Source organism: Lissotriton vulgaris, chromosome 9 (assembly GCF_964263255.1).
Source record: "Lissotriton vulgaris chromosome 9, aLisVul1.2, whole genome shotgun sequence".
Classification (NCBI taxonomy): domain Eukaryota; kingdom Metazoa; phylum Chordata; class Amphibia; order Caudata; family Salamandridae; genus Lissotriton; species Lissotriton vulgaris.
Window position 1 is genome coordinate 711,509,482 of NC_141697.1, and position 21,109 is coordinate 711,530,590.

General features: G+C 44.0%; 1 protein-coding gene across 1 annotated transcript in view; it reads right to left on the reverse strand.

Moving 5' to 3' along the window:
- Positions 1-17,889: 17,889 nt before the first annotated feature.
- LOC147692151 (prolactin-releasing peptide receptor-like) overlaps positions 17,890-21,109 on the reverse strand; it is a 316,805-nt gene continuing 313,585 nt past the window's right edge. The window contains exon 2 of the mRNA XM_086936746.1: positions 17,890-19,750. Coding sequence (XP_086792872.1) covers positions 18,631-19,743 — 1,113 coding nt within the window. The 5' untranslated portion in view covers positions 19,744-19,750 and the 3' untranslated portion in view covers positions 17,890-18,630. The remainder of the gene's footprint in view (positions 19,751-21,109) is intronic.

A 21,109-nucleotide genomic window follows, 5' to 3' on the forward strand; every position in this document is an offset into this window, starting at 1 on the left:
ACAAGTGCCACACTATGTGTAGTAGTGACATTGCTGGCATTGGTCACCAGGTAATCATCGCCTGGCATGTATTGTCCAGGGTCCACAAAGTTAGGTGTCACCATAGTGACACTGGCACATGTGTCCCTGTAAGCTTGAGCCACTTTATTGTTGATCAAAGGTGTCTGTCTGTATTTGCCCAGGTTACTGGGACTTATGTCAGGGGTCAAATCTATGTCCCCTTCACAAACCAGAACAGCCTGTGTAAGGGTTCTGACTAGGTTAGAATCTCCTTCAGTTCCCAAAGTGATACCCACTAATCCCTTGGTTTGAGGACCAGCACTGCTAACTGTACTAGTGGGTGCAGGTGCCTTAGGGGCTGCAGTGCTGGGGGCTCCACCCTTTTTACACTCACTTGTCCAGTGAGAGGTGTTTTTACAAGTTTTACACCAGGGTTTCTTCTGACCTTCTTTCTTCTTCTTCTTGGAAGTTTGGGACCCACCCTCTGTCTCAGTTTGGGGCCCTGTTGAAGACTTCTGGTCTTTAGCTTTCTGCTCCCCACCCTTCTGGTCTGTTTTCTTCTGGTCACCACCCTGGTTCTGGTTCTTTTGCTTAACTCTGGTTCTTACCCATTTATCTGCCCTCTTTCCCAATTCTTGGGGAGAGGTCAAATCTGAGTCAACCAAATGTTGATGCAACTGCTGGTTCTGACAATTATTTAAAATTTGTTCTCTCATCAGCAAATTATACAATCCTTCATAGTCTGTAACCTTGCTTCCCAGCAACCATCCCTCCAGAGCCTTCAATGTGAGAAGTTGGCCTGGTATATAATGCTCACTAATTCTTAGTGATCACTTTGTACCATGCCAAGCAACCCTTATGATGATGGTTGTAATTCAACCTTGTAGACCAGTTATCCTAGTGGTAACGTGGACAAAGCAGTCTTAGGCTAAACTCTGAAAGGCATGTGAAGCCAGCTGTTATACCATACACAACCCCCACAGATATATATTGAAAATATATATTGATTTATTAACTATAAAAGCCCCTGGACTCTTTATGAGCACAGAAGCACAAGCGTTAAATCACAAGACAGTTTAAAATACACAAAAGTTGCACAATATGGATGAGCCCTAGGGGCCACCTAAACCATATACTAAGAAAGTGGTATAAGAGATACCAATAGGAAAGTGAACAGGCCTAGGGCCTTGGGAATCGCTGGAGCTATTCGAGACTAGCAGTGACTAAGTCGGGAGAGGCCCACGGGACTCGGGTGCAGTGTTCAAAGTGCACGCACTTTCCAATGTAAAGTCTATGGTGCGTAAAAAGTACAAAGTTAGAAAGTTAGGAACCTTCCGAGTGACCTAGGGAGCTGAAACTTAAGACACAGGCCCTTGAGATGTGTACCAGTGCAGGAGCACCGGCGGAGCTGAGTTACCTCACCCACAGGAAGCGGGTGCACAGGGTCGAAGTAGTGTCGGGTTTCGTCACGCTGGTCGATGGTGCTTGGAGCTGAAGATGCTGCAGGCGGCTCGATGAGAAGAGTTCCGGTGGATCCAAGGGTGGATCTGAAGATATGAAGACCTGAAAGCAGAGGGGACAGTGTTCAAGGTCACTAGCCAGTGACTACCGTGGAACCAGATTGGAACCAGGCGATGTCGGGTGCAAACAGGCGTTGTCGGGTAGCTTCTTTCTGCAGCCACGTGGATACCCGGGGTCGAGGACGTCCAGGATTCGGTCACGAGCTGTCCCACGCAGGCTTCTCGCTGTTGGCGGTGGCGGCACCTTGATCGGAGCAAACAGGCCTTGGCAAAGGCAAGCCAGGCAGAAGTTGAAAGATGCTTAACACTCGGACCAGCAAGGTCAGAGCGGGTGCTCCTTTTCACAGGAGCTTGGGTAGGTCTGGAGCAACCAGACCTGCTGTGTAAATCGTCGGGTTCGTCGCCAAGATGGCCGCTGACCACGTGGCTAGTGGCCGGGATGGCGCGTCGAGTGGCACAATGCAAAAGGGCCCCACGCAGATCGTGGAGATGCTGGAGGGCTGATCTTCGGTGCAAGGGCTGCTCGGTGGTGGGGGTTCTCAACCCTCAAAGCACAACATCGAGGATGCCTCAGAAGCTGCGCAGTCAGCTTTTCGTGTGTCTTCCAAGAGGTCCGGTCCCACGTCACTCGGTGCCTCCACGGGTCCCTTCTTTGCAGGGACTGTGGATCGGGCTCTGAGAGGTCTGGGAGTCTGGTTCTTGTTGGGCTCTGGGCTCGGGCTCCGGCGGGAGGCGGCGGCAAAGCAGACGTCGAGTTGCTGGTTGGTACCTGTGTTCACAGGGTGGCCACTCCTAGGCCACAAGGGAGATTCTCTTCAGTCTTCTGTGCAGCAGAATGTCGAAGTCCAGTCTTCTTCTTCGTGTAAAGTTGATTCAGGATGATCTGCTGTGCAATGGCACTGCTCCCACTCTTATTCCCAATCTGAGGGGTGGATCACCTACTAGGTCCCTCCTCTGGGAGGAACCAGGAAAGGGGGCGGTTACACCCCCTTTCCTTTGTCCAGTTCCGCGCCAGGCCTGGGTCTGGAAAGTCCCAGGACCGGTTTGGACTGGCCTATGCACGGGGACACCTTGTGTGCCCCGGGCATGTCTGATTCTATTCAGCCCTGTCCTACCCAATACACAAAACCCTGTCTGGGGTGGTGCTCGCACCTCCCAAGGCAGGAAACCCTTTGTCCAGGCCACCATCTGCCGAGTTTCGGTCAGCAGCAGGAGGCCAGACTCGTGTCTGTGGTGGCAGCATCCATTTTGTGATGCTGAGGCTCTGTTTAACTTTAACCGGGGTTAAGGCTACACACATGTCGTGTCCCTCTAGAAGGGTGGAATGCTATCCCCGTCGCCAGAACTGGCGAGGGAATAGTATTCCAATTCGTATGACACCTTACTCGACATGTTTTGATAAAGCCAAACAAAAGATAGCATTTAACCGCGAGGATTATAATGCACTTAAGAGTATATGGTATGGCAATATCCCGGAACAGCTTGGGGAGTGGTTCCCGACAGCTGCAGACAGGCTCAGCTCATGCTAGAGCACCATCTCACATATTTCCAAGCACTCTGCCTCCAGGATTGATGAGGCCTTCCATAGGAGTGGCTGATAGGAACATATGTGTCCAGTTTAGGGTTAGGCACAGACATACTGTACCTAAGTAAGAGGTGGTTACACCGACTTACCCCAGCTGAGTGATCAGCCAGTTGTGTCAACTATGGAGGCCAGGCCAGGGGTGGCACAATACATGCTGCAGCCCCTGGTAGGCCTTGGATACACCTATGCCCTGGGCACCTAGGGTGCACTAATACAGGGGCTCATAAGGTGAACCAGTTCCAATTCGTAATGCACCTAGAGTGCATTGGCAGTAATTTAGAGAGAGAACAGCAGGCTGTGGGTCTGATTAGCAGGCCCACAGCCACATTAAGTCAGAAACCAGTGAAGCAAAAAGCAAAAATTTGGGGTGACCATAGGATAGCAGACCCTACTCTCCTACATGCATACCCTCTTCTTTGTGGGAAGCAGGATGTGTGTAGATGTTTATTAAATCATTGCGGTGATGCTTCTGCATGCACCACCGGTCGTTCTGGTCCAAGGTTAGACGGCAAAATTGGAGGTGGCATGGCAAGTGCTAAAAAGGCGAGCCCCCAGACTGCATACCTGGAAGAGGCAGTAGAGGTGTGGTGGTTGGAGGGGGCAAGGAATGGGCATGGGAATGTCGGGTGATTTTCAGTGTGGATATCCCGTCCTCTAGCACAGACCGGCAACCCCACTCAGAAGGCTGACTACAAGCTCGTGACTGGGAACCGTATACGTATAACTTATATGGTGGGGTCTACGGACAGACAATTCATGTAATTTATGGGGAGACCTTCCCCGACTCCGCAAAGGGTAATAACTGGGCTGCTGATGATAGTGGACTGCAATGGCACAGGTGGAACACACTGATGGATTATGGGACTGGTAGCACTGAATGTGTTCACAGAGACTGAAGGAGCATAGTGACTGATGTATTTGGACTCCCGGGCAGCTGATATAAAGCAATGTGGAAGAATTGTTGATTTCTCAGTCATGAAAGGAGCCATGAATTCTGAGATTGAAAGGCTCCAATTGTTGGTGCTGCATTTGTGGACATAGCAACATATGAAATGGAGTCATCTGTTGCAGTTCCTGATAGTTGAGCCGCTGTTTTATCAGAACAAAGTTGAAATGGGTGGATATTAACAGCACGATCGAGCATGCAAATGAAAAGAACATCATTTACATGTTTTCTTTTTTGCAATCAATGCTGCCACATTATATGAACTATGTTATGCACACTGGCAACTTTGACATTTTGAACATATTCTTTAAAGGATGGACTGCAAACAATGAGGAAGAACATTTTTTATGTTTACTGTCTTCAGTATTTTAATGAAGGGTTCGAGGGAGGCCCAACACAAACAAGCGTTATGTAGCAATGGGGTAACCCGATTGGTCACAGGACCTGCGGTAAATTGTGATACAAAAGTTAATGTTACAGTGGAAAACAGTCACAACACATAAAAAAGAAGAAATGATCTTCATTATCTAATCAAAGTTGAACACCAGATATAGAATCTCTGTCATCTATGTTTGACAGTGCCGGAAAGGTCTGGTATGACAGCCTGTTAGCTGTCATTTCGGACTTTTCCAGCAGCCCACAGACACAGGTTACTGGTCAACCTTGGCCTTCATAATTAAATCCACGAACATCTGTGAACATTCTGAGAGCCCACAAGGCCCGGGTTCCAAATCCTCAGCCTGAAGTTCTCTTGCTGATTTTTACTGGTGCCTCCTATCTTCCCTCACCTCGGTCCTGATGAAGACCCCACCCCCAAGGTGCAAGGTTTCCTGATCTATATAGGGGTCGAAACATCAACAATGCTTTGCTTTATTGTCAAACATAGATGACAGAGGTTCTATATCTGCATCTATTAAATTATGTGATGATTTGTCATATATATGCATGACAGTCATCTGGCTGGATAGGTTGTAAATATTGATTGCTGATGAATATATGCACACTACGGTCCCTTTTCACATCACTTTCACAAATTCCTCCCATCCACTTGCCATCCTACCCTTTGTGCACCGGTTTTTCAAAAAATGTTTAAACTCGAAATACATTGTGCCTTATGACTTGATTTATTCTAATTTTGTGATGAAATAAAATCACAACCATTGTTGGAATGATTTAATGGTTGTGTCAGACTTTGAATAGATAACAAAGATAATTTCTTGTATTTTTATGTGTTATGACTCTTCTCCACTGTAACATTAACTTTTGTAACACAACATGAACAAGCATTTGCAAAGCAACAGGTCTCACCTTTGGGACCTACACGTTTTTAGCTATGAAGCACATTATCCTGGGTAAAGCGATTGTGGTATTTTGCTGAACTCTGCTGGTCTTTTACAATCAAGACAGTTGAATAGAGGCTGTTGCTAGAAAAATAAAAAAAGAAAGACCCTAAGCAGAAAGCGATTCTGGTATTTTACTGACCTCTGCTGGCTGGTCGTTTTCAGTCAATACAATAAAATTAAGACAGTTGCTGGAAAAAAAGTAGTCCCTAAGCGAAAGAGGAAGCAGACAAGTCCTAGGGCTATGCTCCAAAGCCTACACAAAGTACAACAGATCTTCCAGACAGCACAAGCGCTGTCTAGGCTCGACCTAAAAAAAGATATAAAAGGGTTCTGCAGATAAAGTGTGCCTGCCCTCTTCTTTCTGGGAAGCAGGATGTTTGTAGATGTTTATTAAAGAATTGCGGTGACGCTTATGCATGCAACACCAGTCATTTTGGGCCACAGAAGGTGATCACCAAATTTAAGGTGGCATGGCAATTGCTTTGATTTGAAATCCCCTAGACTGCATTCCAGGAAGAGGTAATAAAGGTGTGGTGTGTCGATAGTGTGAGGACTCGGCATGAGGATGTCATGTGATTTTCAGCACGGATGCCCCGCCTCTAGCCGTGGACCGGAAACCCACTCAGAAGGCTAGCTGCAATCTGGTGGCTGAGCACTGTGTAAATATCACTATTATGGTGAGATATAAGGACAGAGAATTCATGTTATTTACGGGCAGGCCTCACCTGACTACTCACTCCAGTAATAACTGTTCTGCTAATGATGTCAGATTTCTGTGACCCAGGTGGAACGCACTGATGGATTATTGGGCTGGTAGTACTGAAAGTGTTCACAGAGACTGAAGAGGTATAATGTCAGATGTATTGGACTACTGGTCAGCTATGTAAATGTATATGTATAGTCACTGAAAAAACCATAGGTTTCAGGGACGTAATGGTTAGAAATTAGCATTAAAAAAAACCACAGAAATTCACTGAAAAACGCACAGGTTTCAGGGACGTTATAGTTAGTTGGAAATTTCACTCGTACAAAACCAGAGAAATATGACCGTTTTAGTTAGTTGAGCTAACTATTACTTGCACCCCAGCAATATACTGCTAATAACATCACATATTACATCGCTCATGACATGGTCAGTGACATCATTGATGACATCACTGATGAATCTCAAATGACATCACTGGTGACATCATCCAGTGACTGAGTGTTTCTACAAAATGTAACTATGTTTTATATATATATATATATATATATGCCAAGGTGTATTGAAGAATGAGTAGGTGTATGACTGTCTGAATGGATGATTTAACCCCTTCGAGGCTATTGACGAGCTGGGCTCGTCATCGCGCTTACCTGTCCTGCGCGGATGACAAGGCCAGCTCGTCACGTAACGCGGTAATTTCGAATTTGCCGCGCACAGCGGGAAAAGCCGCCGCAGCGATGCGGTTAATAGGTGCATGACTGATTGTATAAGTGAGTAACAAATGTGTCTTACTAATACATGGATGACTCATGACTCATCTATATAAATGTCTGTATCAGTCTTTCAGTTGGTGAGTAAGTGGCTGCTTGGGTAGAGTAGCCACATGAGTGTCTATATGGGTTTTTGATTGGTTGTCTGAGAACCTGAATAGGTGCCTGAGTGTCTGTATGGGGTGTATGTGACTCCATTTATGGATGTGTGAGTGGGTGATTCACTGGGTATATGGCTTCAAGAGTATGTCTGTGAGGGTCTGTATGGGTGGGTGACTGTGTGTATGGCTGTGTTGGTGAGTAAATGGATGTCTCAGTGGTACATATGTGAGTAACTACATATGTGAAAGGCTGTATATGTGAGTGTTGGAGAATATAAAGGATTGTATGTGAGAGTGAGTAATTGTGAAAATGGCTGTATGGATGAGTGTGTGCTTGTGTCAATGATTGTATAAGAGAGTAAGTATGTGTTAGTACCTGTATAAATAAGTAAGGTGGTGTTTGTATAACTTTGTAGGTGAGTAAATGCGAGTGTGATTGATTCTTTGGTTGACTGACTAGCTGTGTGAGTAACTCTATGGGTTAGTGGTGGTGTGTGAGTGTCAATATGTGTATATGAGTGCATATGATAGTGGCTGTATTGATGAGTGACTGCATGTATGAGTGACTGTATAGATGAGGGAGTAGATTTGTATGTAGACCTAGGAATCAGTGAGTGGGTATGTAGTAACTGGTATTGGTGTGTGTTAGACTTGGTCCTTTTGGCAGATTCATCCCTAAACTTTTTGCCTTTCTCCCTGCCATATTCTTGACATGGTGTTGGTGGTTTTAGGCCTCTGGGCACTTTAGCACTGCTGTCCAGTATAAAGTGTGTGCTCTCTCTGTGTTACATTGGTGAGATTGGCCTGCTCTCCCATAGGAATGCATCAGTGTGTCAGTGGGAATTCCTGATATGGGAGGAGCAGAGTGGTTGAGTTTAGTATGTATGGAATTATAATAGTAAATGCTGCATTATGGTGTGCACAGATTTATTATGACTATTTGGAAATGCCACTTTTAGAAGTTGCCATTTCTGTGTGCTATGTGTCTGCTTGCCTGATTTGAATTGCATGTCTGGCTTGTGAGTGACAGGGGCTGGGAGGTGTGTGTGGCTCCAGGAGAGGCCGGGTGAGTCAGCATTAGGCTGCATGGGACATCTATGTTGGGAATAATGGGAGGAGTAATCCCCTTACTCTGAATACAACTGTGCCCAGCCTGTAGAATGATGGCTCCTCCCCATGTGGTGTATCTGATCACCTAGCCCCCACCTGACAAAGGGGAAGAGGAGCTTGGAAAACAAAGTGCTCCAAATCCCCCCTAAACCAGTTGCATCTGGTTCCCCCATGCCTTGTAATACAGACAAAGGAATGCCTGGTATTGGGGCTGTGACCCCATGAAGTGGTTATTGTTCTGCTCTGTGCTTGTTCCTGAACGTGCTGCTGCTGGGGCCCAGGAGGAACCGCCATGAGGGCTTGCCTCCCTGGGCCCAGCATTAACCCCTTGATCCTAAGGACTTTTTGAGCCCGCTTGCGCCCTGTGAACGCTTTTTTTCTCATCTGCCCAAGAAGAGGAACATTGATTTTGTGGCTGAACCGCAGCACAAAGCTGCAGTTAGAGGGCACCCCGATATGGGGATTCCCCCGCAGTTTGTGCCTTGTTCGGCGGGAGCCCACCCCGCATTGCAATGTTTAGCGGGAGCCTACCCTGCTTTCTGGATATTATGGTGCCTTTTTTGTGGTTGCCCACCCCGCTTCTGCCTTATTTTCTTTGCGGGTGCCCATCCCACATTCTGAAGAGATCTCCGACGCGGCCCGGGCCGCTGAAGAAATCTTCTCCGGACCGCTGCTGAATTCTGGCTAATAAAGAAACTTACTTTGTTGGATTTTGGACTGCAGAAATTCCTTTTTTTGAACTGTGGAAAAATAATTCTGGCTAATAAAGAAACAGAAGGAAAAAAACGGACTTCAATATTTGATTGGGTGCAATTTATAGTTAGCTCAGCTAACTATAACAGCCAAATTTCTCTGGTTTTGTATGAGTGAAATGTCCAACTAACTATAACATCCCTGAAACCTGTGTTTTTATCAGTGAATTGCTATGTTTTTTTAAATGCTCATTTCTAACTATAACGTCCCTGCAACCTATGGTTTATTCAGTGAATTTCTAAGGTTTTTAAATTCTAATTTCTAACTATGGCTACATAGGTACAGAAAGAGGCAAGAGAGGTGCAGAAAGAGGAAGAAAGGCACAGAAAGAAGTACAGAAAGAGGCAACAGAAGTCCAGAAAGAATCAAGAGAAGTACAGAAAGAGACAACAGAAGTCCAGAAAGAGGATGAAATGTGAAGAAAGAAGCAAGGGATGTGTAGAAAGAGGCCTCATTTGACTGTACCTTACACAGACTCATACAATGTACCCTAATCACTAAACATTCTCCGAAGATGTCTTAAATCTCACTTTTCTCTTGAAGGTTCACTATTAATTGACTGTTCAGAATGTTAGGCCTGCCAAATATAAAACAGCAATCCTAAGCAGATCACTGTTGTAAGTCTGACCAAGTTTGTGAAGGTATGCAGGTGTGTCTATGCTTTTACCTAGTAACATGTTAAATGAAAATAAACACACAAACACTTGAATACCTGTGTTCCAAACAACATACTCTGTAAATGTGTGTAAAAGAAGGTGTATGCATTTCTTTCTGCTAACAATGAAGGGCACATGGGTATTCAATAGTATATTTGAGGGGATCTAAAACACATATATACATAAGACATGTCTGCCTATGCAACCAAACTAAGAAGATTTGACCACCTATAAGAGAAGCTACCATCTTCAGATAAATAACACATGTGAGAATAAATGTGTAAGTAGACAAATGCCTCTGTCACGAGAGCACGCAGACCTTTAAACTGCACAGCTTGCACTTCTCATTTGAATATAGAAACAGCGAGAGAAGTACAGAAAAGAGCAAGAGAATTGCAGAAAAAAAGAGAGGTGCAGAAAGAGTAAGAAATATGCAGAAAGAGGCAAGAGAAGTGAGGAAAGAGGAAAGAGGCAAGAGAAGTGTAGAAAGAGGCAAGAAAAGTGAAGAAAGAGGCAAGAGAAGTGCAGAAAGAGGTAAGAGAAGTACAGAAAGAGGCAAGAGAGGTACAGAACAAAGCAACAGAGGTGCAGAAGGAGACAGGAGAGGTACAGAAAGAGGATGAAGGGTGCAGAAAGAGGGAAGAGGGTACAGAAAGAGGAAGAGGGGTGCATAAAGAGGCAAGAGGGGTACAGAAAGAAGCAACAGCACTGCAGAAAGAACCACAGAGGTGCTCAAGGAGGCAAGAACGGTGCCGAAAGAGGAACGACTGGTGCCAACATTTCCAGAGAGATGCCAAAAGAAGCAAAGAGCAGTGCAGAAAGAACCACCGGGGGTGCAGAAACAGTCAATAGGGGTGCAGAAAGAGGCATTCGAAGTTCAGAAAGAAGCAACAGGGGTGCAGGAGAAGGTAAGAGAACTGAAGAATGAGACAAGAAAGTTGCAGAAAGAAGCAAGAGAGGTGCACAAAGAGGATAGAAGGGTGCTGAAAAAGGTAAGAGGGGTGCAGAAAGAAGCAAGAGAGATATATAAAGAAGCAAGAGAAGTGCAGAAAGAAGCAACACAGGTGTGGAAAGAGGCAAGATAAGTACAGAAGGAAGCAACAGAGGTGAAGAGAAAGGCAAGAGGGGTGCCAAAAGAGGCAAGAGAAGGGCGGAAAGAAGCAATAGAGGTGAAAAAAGAGCCACAAGAGGTGCAGAAAGAGGGAAGAGGGATGTAGAAAGAGATAAGAGGAGTGCGGAAATAAGCAAGAGCGGTACAGAAAGAAGTAATAGAAGCACAAAAGAGGCAATAGAGGTGCAGGAAGAGGCAAAAGCAGTGCAGAAAGAAACAACAGAGGTGTAGAAAAAAGCATGAGACGTGCAGAAAGACGCAACAGAGATGCAGAAAGAGGCAAGAGAGGTACAGAAAGAGGAAAGAGGTGTGCAGAAAGAGGCAAGAGGTGTGCAGAAGAAGCAAAAGTACTGTGGAAAGAACCAACAGAGAGGGTTGAAGGAGGCAATAGGGTTGCCGAAAGAGGCAAGAGGGGTGCCAACTTTTGCAAGAGCGGGGCAGAAAGAAGCAAGAGCAGTGCAGAAATAACCAACAGAGATACAGAAACAGACAAGAGAGGTGCAGAAAGATGCAAGAGAAGCTTAGAAAGAAGCAACAGAGGTGCAGAAGGAGGCAAGAGAACTGAAGAAAGAGGCAAGAGAGTTGCAGAAAGAGGCAAGCGATGTGCATGAAAAAGGAAGAAGCATACAGGAAGAGGCATGAGAGGTACAGAAAGAAGCTATAAAAGTGTAGAAAGTAGCAAGAGAAGTGCAGAAAGAAGCAACAGAGATGGAGAAATAGGCAAGAGAGGTGTAGAAGTAGCAAGAGAAGCACAGAAGCAAGCAACAGAGGTGTAGAAAAAGCAAGAGAAGTACAGAAAGAGGCAATAGAGTTACAGAAACAGGCACAAAGGTACAGAAAGAGGGAACAGGGGTGCAGACAGAGAAAAGAGAGGTACAGAAACAACAATGAGAGGTACAGAAAGAGGGAAGAAGGATGTTGAAATGTGCCACAGAGTAGCAGACAGAAGCAAGAACAGTGCAGAAACAAACAATAGAGGTGCATAAAGAGGCAAAAAGGGTGCAAGGAAAAGCAAATGAGGTGCAGAAGAAGGCATGAAGGCTGTAGAACGAGGCAAGAAGGGTACATAAAGAGACAAGAGAAGTTCAGAAAGAAGCGACAGAGGTACAGAAGGAGACAAGAGAACTGCAGAAAGAGCTAAGAGAGTTGCAGAAACAGGCAAGAGAGGTACAGAAAAAGGGAACAGGGGTGCAAAAAGAGCCACGAGAGGTGCAGGAAGGGTGCAGAAAGAGGCAAAAGGAGTGCAGAAAGAAGCAACAGAAGTGCAGAAAAAAGCAAGAGTAGTGCAGAAAGAAGCAACGGAGGTGTAGAAAGAGGCAAGAGGGGTGCAGAAAGAGACAAGAGAAGTACAGAAAGAAGCAACAGCGGTGCAAAAAGAGACAAGAGAGGTGCAGAAAGAGGGAAGAGAGGTGGTGAAAGAGGGAACAAGGGTGCAGACAGAGGCAAGAGAGGTGCAGAAAGAACCAACAGAGATGCATAAATAGGAAAGAGGGGTGCTGAAATGTGTAAGAGAGAAGCATATAGTAGTGAGAAGAGTGCAGAAAAAACAAAAAAAGTATAGAAAAAAGCAAATGAAATGAGGGAAGAGGCAAGAGGGGTGTAGAAAAGTGCAGAAAGAAGCAACAGAGGTGCAGATGGAGACAAGAGAACTGTAGAAAGAGGCAAGAGAGATGCAGAAAAAAGGGCACAGGGGTGCAGAAAGAGGCAAGAGAGTTGCTGAAAGAGGAAAGATGGGTGCAGAAAGAAGCAAGAGGAGTGCAGAAAGAAGCAACAGAAGTGCTGAAAGAAGCAAGAGAAGTACAGAAAGAAGCAACAGAGGTGAAAAAAGAGCCATGAGAGGTACAGAAAGAGGGACGAGGAGTGCAGAAAGAGGGAAGAGAAGTGCAGAAAGAAGCAACAGAGTTACAGAAGGAGACAAGAGAACTGCAGAAAAAGATAGGAAAGAGGGGTGCAGAAATGTGTAAGAGAGTAGCAGATAGTAGTAAGAAGAGTGCAGAAAAAACAAAAGAAGTATAGAAAAAAGCTAATGAAATGCAGGAAGAGGAAGGAGTGTAGAAAGAGGCAAGATGAGTGCAGAAAGAAGCAACAGAGGTGCAGATGGAGACAAGAGAACTGCAGAAAGAGGCAAGAGAGGTGCAGAAAAAGGGTATGGGGTGCATAAAGAGGCAAGCGAGTTGCTGAAAGAGGGAAGATGGGTGCAGAAAGAAGCAAGAGGAGTGCAGAAAGAAGCAACAGAAGTGCTTAAAGAAACAAGAGAAGTGCAGAAAGAAGCAACAGAGGTGCAGAAAGAGGCAAAAGGGGTGCCGAAAGAGGCAAGAGAAGTACAGAAAGAGGCAGCAGAGATGAAAAAAGAGCCATGAGAGGTGCAGAAAGAGGGACGAGGAGTGCAGAAAGAGGGAAGAGGGTGAATAAAGAGGCAAGAGGGGAGCAGAGAGAAGCAAGAGATATGCAGAAAGAGACAAGAGGGGTGCAGAAAGAGGCACAAGGGGTGCAGAAAGAGGCATGAGGGGTGCAGAAAAAATAAAAAGAAAGGAGGGTGGAGAAAGAGGCAAGAGAAGTATAGAAAAAAGCAACGGAAGTGCGGGAAGAGGGAACAGGGATGAAGAAAGAGACAAGACAAGTGCTGAAACAAGCAAAAGGGGTGAGAGGGGTAGAGAAGGGCAGGAGGGGTGCAGAAAGAAGCAAGAGAGGTACAGAAAGAAGCAACAGAGTTACAGAAAGAGGCAAGAGGGGTACATAAAGAGGTAAGAGGGGTGCAGAGAGAAGCACAAGTGGTGCAGAAAGAAGCACGAGAGTTGCAGAAAGAAGCAAGAGGAGAGCAGAAAGGATCAGCAGAGGTGCAGAAAGAGGCAAGATGTATGCACAAACAGGAAACAGGGGTGCAGAAAGAGCCATGAGAGGTGCAGAAAGAAGCAACAGAGATGCAAAACGGGAGAACAGGGTTGGAGAAAGAGGCAAGAGTGGTATAGAAAGAAGCATGAGAGGTGCCGAAAGAAACAAAAGAAGTGCAGAAAGAAGGAACAGAGGTGCAGAATGAGGCAACAGGGGTGCAGAAAGAGAGAGAGGGGTAGAGAAAGAGGCACACAACTACTCACTCACCCATATAGCCACTACATACCTACCCACTCACTTGCCCACCCAGCTACTCACACACTTACTCACTCTTTCGCCCATACAGTTACTAACATACATACTCACTCATCCCTACACCAGTCATGCACCTACTCACTCACCCATACAGTCACTCACTCATACAACCACTCACACACTCAGTCACTCACTTATGCAAACACGTAGCATCTTATCACTCACTCATTCAACTGATCAGACACCCACTCATTCTCCTGTACAGTCACTTACACAGCCACTCAGTTACATGTACCACCAATCATACAGTCACTCACTCATCCATAGAAGCACTCATGCAGTCATTTACTCGCTCACCAATATATATCTTCCTAAATAACTTATCACTCATTTATACAAGCACTCACACACTCACTCACTCACTCATACTGCCATTTACACACTAATACAGGCACTCATCTACCCAGTCACTCACCAATGCAGCAAATATCACAATCAGACACACACTTGTATTAGCACTCCTCTTTATATATACACACACATACAATTTATCTTTTTTAACCATGAAAGGTCGTTCAAACAAGAACCTTCTTTCCTTCTTTTTTCTAGAACTGTGTTTTGTATTTTTTATTTTCTAACATTTTGTATTTTTTTCAATTTTTACTAAAAAAAATGGCAATAAGGGGAACCATTTTTAACTTCAAAAACAGTAGACAAACTGGAGTAAATTATACAAAAAAGTTAATCGGTATGTTGTCTTGCTGTCTCCAAACTGACATCGACATACTGCTCACTGACTGTGAGAGTGGTGTTGCAGTCAAGGCAATATGTCCCAATGTGCCTTAACTCAGGAGATATTTCTGGGTACCGCCTCTCCACTTCAGCTGGTCATCTCTCTTCAGGAGCAGGTGATGCAGCCCAGGAAGTTGATGGCCCTTCTCCAGCTCTCTCCTTCTGTGTTCTTATATGACTGTTTCTGTGGTAAATGTTTAAGTGGTACAACATACTTGTTGTACCACAAGAATATTGTTTTGTTATGCCTCTTAATAGGGTTTTATCACACAAGGTGCAATTGACAAACTTTGCCATCATTTTAGATTCACAAGATGGGATGGTGAAAAAATGCCAAGCTATGCTTTGCTTCTTTGCTGGTGTTTCTTCATCAAGATAGTCTTCTGCTTCTTCTGGTGCCTTCTGAGTCTCAGGTTGTTGATGGAGTTCCTCCTTCTCACTTCTTCCTGATGTCATTTTGTTTGCTAAAAAATGACCAAAAAATACAGGAACCACAGTTTTGCACTCCAAGTAGTACGGAACAGCTCCAAGAACAAACCAAATAGCAGGTGGAACTTTCAACAAGAAAACAATAGTTGGTAACTTCCTTTGAAGATTAATAAAAAGTGCCTCAACCACTTTATTTCCAGGTCACATGATCTTCTCAAATGTCAACGTCATCGCGAAGACCGGCATTGTCGCAGTTATGTGAAATACAACTAAAAAGTACTATTCATTTATATTGAATACAAAAATATAAGTTTAAACACTATATTAGCAAGCAGATGTTCTAAAGCATTAATTATAGGATGTGTATATATGCGTTTTACACTTTTTCAAAAACACAATGTCTTCGTGACTGTTCTGCAAAACAGGAACATACATTCTGTGATGATTCCCGATGAATTCAAGGCTAATAAAACTTTAAAAAAATACAATGAACCCGCTAAAACAAATGACAAGGAGAGACACGGAAATATGTCAAAAGCTGGTCCATTTTGCAGCTATAGTGCGCAATATACACTAGGAATTTACACAATTGGATACCATTTACTAATTGGCATGTAGAAATAACTGTAGTCGCGTAGACATCTTTAAGGCAAAGCTGCAGAGTCTTGTTAAAAAAATTAGGTTCTTATGGCCCTGATGCTTATTTCAGATCAATTAAACCTCAACAGGAAATACTTATACATATATACATAGCAGATGCCCGAGGTGAAGCTCCACCTGAGTAAAGTGGAAATAATCCTAATTTCTAGGGCTTGGCAAATGCAATGCAAATACTTTTCCCGTAATATTCTACTTCAAAAATGATCTGAAATCCTTAATAGAAGTGAATGGATTTTTAATCTATTGGAGTGTAGACTCAACTTGGATTCCTATGAGAAGTTGTTTCCCTAATTATTGTGTTTTTGTAACTGCAGAGTACATGTTTTTACCTTTTAAATACCCATGTATAGAAATGCCCAAAATGCATTCTACTGCTCAAACCCATGCACACACAGCTCTATACAGACCCTCACACACCCACCCACTGACCCATAGCAGCACTCACACAGCCACTCACAGGAATACACAAGTACTGGCAGAATCACTCACAGATCCACACAGTCATTCATAGATCCACACAGGCACTCATACACCCACTGACAGGCCCATAGTGCCACTCACAGTCACAGACCCACAAAGGCACTCACACACCCATTCACAGACCCACGCAGTCACTTACACACCCATTCACACACCCATCCAGACACCCATAGTACCACTCACAGACCCACACTCAGACCCATACATCTACTCACACATCCACTCACCAACCTATACAGCCATTCACACACCAATACTCAAAATTTACAGGTTACACATAGGAAATAAAAAAAATTTACATAAAAAAGTGTACTGAAAAAAACAAAAGTTACAGGGACGTTATAGTTATGGTCATATTTCCCTCGTACAAAACCATAGAAATTCAGCAGTTAGGGTTACCCTAGCTTACAATAACTTTGCCCCCCACAATGCAATGCTTATGACTTCCCATATTACCTCCCTCATGACATGGTCAGTGACATCACAGATTATATCTCAAATGATGTCACTGATGACATCCCCAATGACATCATCCAGTTAGTGTGTTTTGTGAATTTTCTGAGACTCAAAGATGTATACTAAGCTACACCATTAGTTACATTACTCTTCTTTCTGTGCTGCTAATGAGTGATACTGTTTGTAACATAGGCCAACGGAGTGCAGAATGGTCTAGGAGGATTAGGGCATCGATTTCTCCCCGTCGTGAAGGGGTCTTATGTCATTGGTTGCTGTGATCTGGGTGGTTCTGGTGCTGTAGTTCGAGATGAATTCGGATTGGGTTGGGCCCAGAAGATCGCTGTTCTCCGGGTGTTTCTGTGAGTTGTAGGTTGATGGCCTTTTCGAGGACTTTGGTGGAAAATGGTAGCAGGGAGAGGAGCTGGTAGTTCTTGAGCCCATTAAGGTCAATGGACAGTTTCTAGAGGAGGGATTTGACTACAGCATGTTTCCAGTTCTTCTGGGAAAGTGGTCGAGGTGAAAGATGTGTTGAAGATGGCGGCGACTCATTGTTGAATGTCCTGTTTCCGAGCTTGAACATGTAATGGGGACAGCCTTCGGTGGGTAGCCCTGAGTGGATGGAGTTCATGATGAGTGTGGTGAGCTAGTCCCAACCGGTGAACTAGTGGATGGAGTTTGCGTCTGTGTGAGCGAAGAGGCTGAGGATGTCAATGGTGGTAGGTTAGGGTAAGAAGTGTTTGGAGATAGTGGAGAACTTGTTGTGGAAGAGGTCTACCAGGGTGTCGCTGAGTACTTGGGAATGGGTGATGATATTTTCAGTTGCTGAGGAGTTGGAGAACTCCTTTACGAGGCTGAATAGTTCTTTGCTGTGGAGGCATTGGAAAGAGGATATCTCTCTATTGTCTGTGATTATAGTTATACATAAGAGTTTGGTTGTTTTTTTACTAAAAAAAGGATGTTCCTCAGATGACAGATAAGGAATTAAATAGTAATCAAAGGAAGATAAAGCAAGCACACTCTAAAACAATTCCTCTACAAATCAACAGACATCAGCTTCAGAATAGCACGCCTGGATCTAAACAGAACAAAGTCCTGATTTTATGTAATCCAGAACTGGGCAAACAGGCCAGAACAATGCCTATTTGATGTAATGGTAACCAGTTTAAGTGACTAATATTAGTGTTGCTAAGAAATATCAAGAGAGATAAAAAAATTAAATAACAATGCATTCAAAAGAGAACATGAAGAGCTACACTAGAGATACTATGAATCTTACCATGCAGCAGGTGCAGAGCTGGGAATTTTTAGCAGGATATTTAGCAGGAGAGTAAAATGTATACACAATGAAAAAACATGTACAGCACAGACCACAGAACAATACTCCTAATACATGAAAAACAATTTATTACAGAAACAAATTTCAGAAACTTGACTTTTTTGGCTGTTTGTTGTGGTTAACTAAGATATTCCAACAAGAAGAGCAGTGAAGCAGTGTGTGTGCAAACCACGTCAATCAACAACACAAAAGGCCACAGCGCTCCTGGGATAACCCTGACAATAACCGGGGGAACGTCCTTCTACATAGCAGATAGTCACTTATGTGTCTCAGCTTCAATACGTTGCTTCAGAAAGGTTTTGTTGGTATTCCTTTACTCATTTTCTCCTTTTAGGGCCATTGCCAGGCGTTTAAGGCCACACAATAAGCACAGCATCATTGAGCTATTTGATTTATTTCAGTTTATTTTACTCTGAACTGCAACAACTACAAATGCAAGCTTTCAGGCAACAATTAGAGAAGATGGTGAATGCAAAGAGTTGAGGAGTCCATCATTTTCTTGGCCACTTCTGTTACCAGAGTGAGCCAACGGCATTAATGATAGGCCAATTTTCCAATTTCGATTTCACTGGTTTTAGGCAACAGAGGCAGCAAAAGAGGTATTGACATGATCCAATTTTACAGTCAATGTCGTGGAGATTCGGGTGTAAGCTGGTGAACTATCCAGAACGGTTCAGTTCAAGGCATCCTTGACTTTTGTGGTCACTACAGCCAATGTATTCTGCCGCCGAGGTACGTAAAAAAGTGTCTCATAAATAAATAAATCAAGTAGACTGCATCTTCAAAATGCCTTTACAGAGTGTTGACTCTAAAGGAACCCATATTTTTTCCTGCCCGAGAGCCTTCGGGGAGAAGGCTCAGGCAGGTATTTAGACGTGACGACTTGGAGGAAAGCATGCTACTTTGCCTCTTTTTCTGTCTGAAGTACCTTCGTATGCGAAGCCTGAACTTCTGATGGAGGGAGGCATAGATAAATGGGTTGTAGCAGGCTGAGCTCATGGCAGTGAAATGGCAGGAGACCTGAACTACATTGATGTACTGTTTGCTGATGAAGGTGAAGTTGGTATCTACATCTCGTATCAGGTTCAGGATCTGCAGAGGCATCCAACAGATGGCGAAAACCAATATAGAAATGACCAACAGGACAAATGTCTTCCGCTTCTTTTTGTTCCACTTGCCCTGGTTCTGGTCTGCCGCCCCAGGAACGTTTCTCTTACGAAGGTGAAAACTGATTGCACAGTAGGAGATTGTGACGGACAAAAGAGGGATCATATATGACATTAAAAGCATCAGACAGGAATACATTAACCTCTGCTTCTCCATTCCTTTCCAGAATTCTTCACACACAATAAAATCAAATTGAATGCTGTTGAGATCTAGATATTCAGTGAATATAGAAGGTGGGGCAGCCAATACCAGAGAAACAATCCAAATTACCAGAACAACGAGTCCACAACATCGAAGAGTGATCCTTCTTCTGATAGGATAGGCCACAACAATGTAGCGATCTACAGCTATAGCTGTTAGGGACAAAACAGAGACATATACTGTGGCCACTTGCATAAGAGACACAAAGTGGCACATGAAACGACCAAACAACCAACCTCTCAACTCAAAGGCATAGGATACAGTCAAGGGCACACAGGTCAGGCACATCAGGAGGTCACCCACTGAGAGGTTCCCAATGAAAAAGTTAGTGGCATTGTGCAGTTTCTTGTCGGCGATGATGGATCCAACCAAGAAGATGTTGCCCAAGCATGCCACGAGAATCAGTAAACTGTAAAGCGGAATAAAGAGAAGCTTGAACTGAACAAGGAGCTTGAATCCAGAAAATATGTCCAGGGGGTCACTCGAGTTTCTGGCACTGGTATTGTACTCCATTCTCAACTCAGACGTGGGCTGCATTTCCAACCTAAAAACAAAAAACAGCAGCCATATGTTAGGATTCTGAAAGTAATGACAAATGAACTAGCACTGAGGTCTAATCTTAAATTCCATCTTAATCCGTGAATCACAATGATTTAATGTTTTGAAAACAATGTTATGGATGATGTTAACCTCTCAAGATCTGCAGAAAAATAAAGTTCACTTCCTTAGGGACCAAAAGTCTGTAATCAGCTAATGATTTTACCAAGCAGCGAGCATAACCTATCAAACTTAATATTGAAAAAATCCTCTTAGTGTTCAATATGAGTGGAATGGCATGAGCTGTCGCAGTGTCCCAACCAATGATTGAAATCTTCAGCCTTTACAGAGCTATAGTTGATATTCACACTTTTTCAAAGAGAGGAATGAGTGGAGAGTCATGTACGGTTTCTGGTGCGCTATGCTATCCTGTGTCCTGCTGTTAGACTTTTTTAGTGTGTGATGTAATTGTGGAATGTATGTATTTGTTTTCAGCCAGTACAGTTTGAAAGTTCTGTAGGGAAAGGGCTGAACTAACAACAGCTTTGTTCCTGGTATGGCCCTGCTCCTTCTATTTTCACCTTCAACTGAGCTAAATTTAATACGTCTAAATTAGTTTTTAATCATTGCTATATTTCCAATGAGCTGCTTGAAACCCACACCCAAGAGATCAAAAAGACTAAAACGGAAAAAAGACGGCCTACCAGAACAGAGAAACATCAAGAAGATCCATGTAGGAGTAGCAAGCATTGGCAAAGCCAATATGTCTGTGGTTGACTGCCAACCTTCTGGCCATTCTTGTTTGTATGTTATGGTTTTAAAAAACCTTATTGTTTGGGTATAGGCTGGACCTTCATCAATCTAAAAAAATTATTGGCTACAGGTAAAAATGCTTTTTGGTTAAAGAAACAAGCATTGCCATGGTACTCCTTAGTACTTAATCTACATTTAATCTGCAATTTCAGTGGAAACAGGTCTAGAAATAACAAATGTTTCAATGGAGATTTAAGCATTCGTAAAACATTCTTACCAGCTGCCATTAGTTTATCAGGATACTGCCTATCTCTCTATTCAAAATTGCATTAGTCAGGGATGAGAGGGGTCTGCACCAACCACGGCCCTCCCACAGGGGCTGAGGGGCCACATCCCCTTACCTTTTGCCCCTCAAGAAGAGTATCTGTCAGGCTGAGCAAAGGTCATCCTAACACTCTTCATTGTCAGGTCAGGCAGACAGGAGCTAGACATATCCTAAATACACAGGCTCCTGGCTACCTTAGCTGAGCTTTGGTCGGCTGACGATGTCACAGCTCCTGTGGATGTGACCTCCTCAGCTCAGCAAAGGTTCTTGAAGTGCTCCCGTTCGACA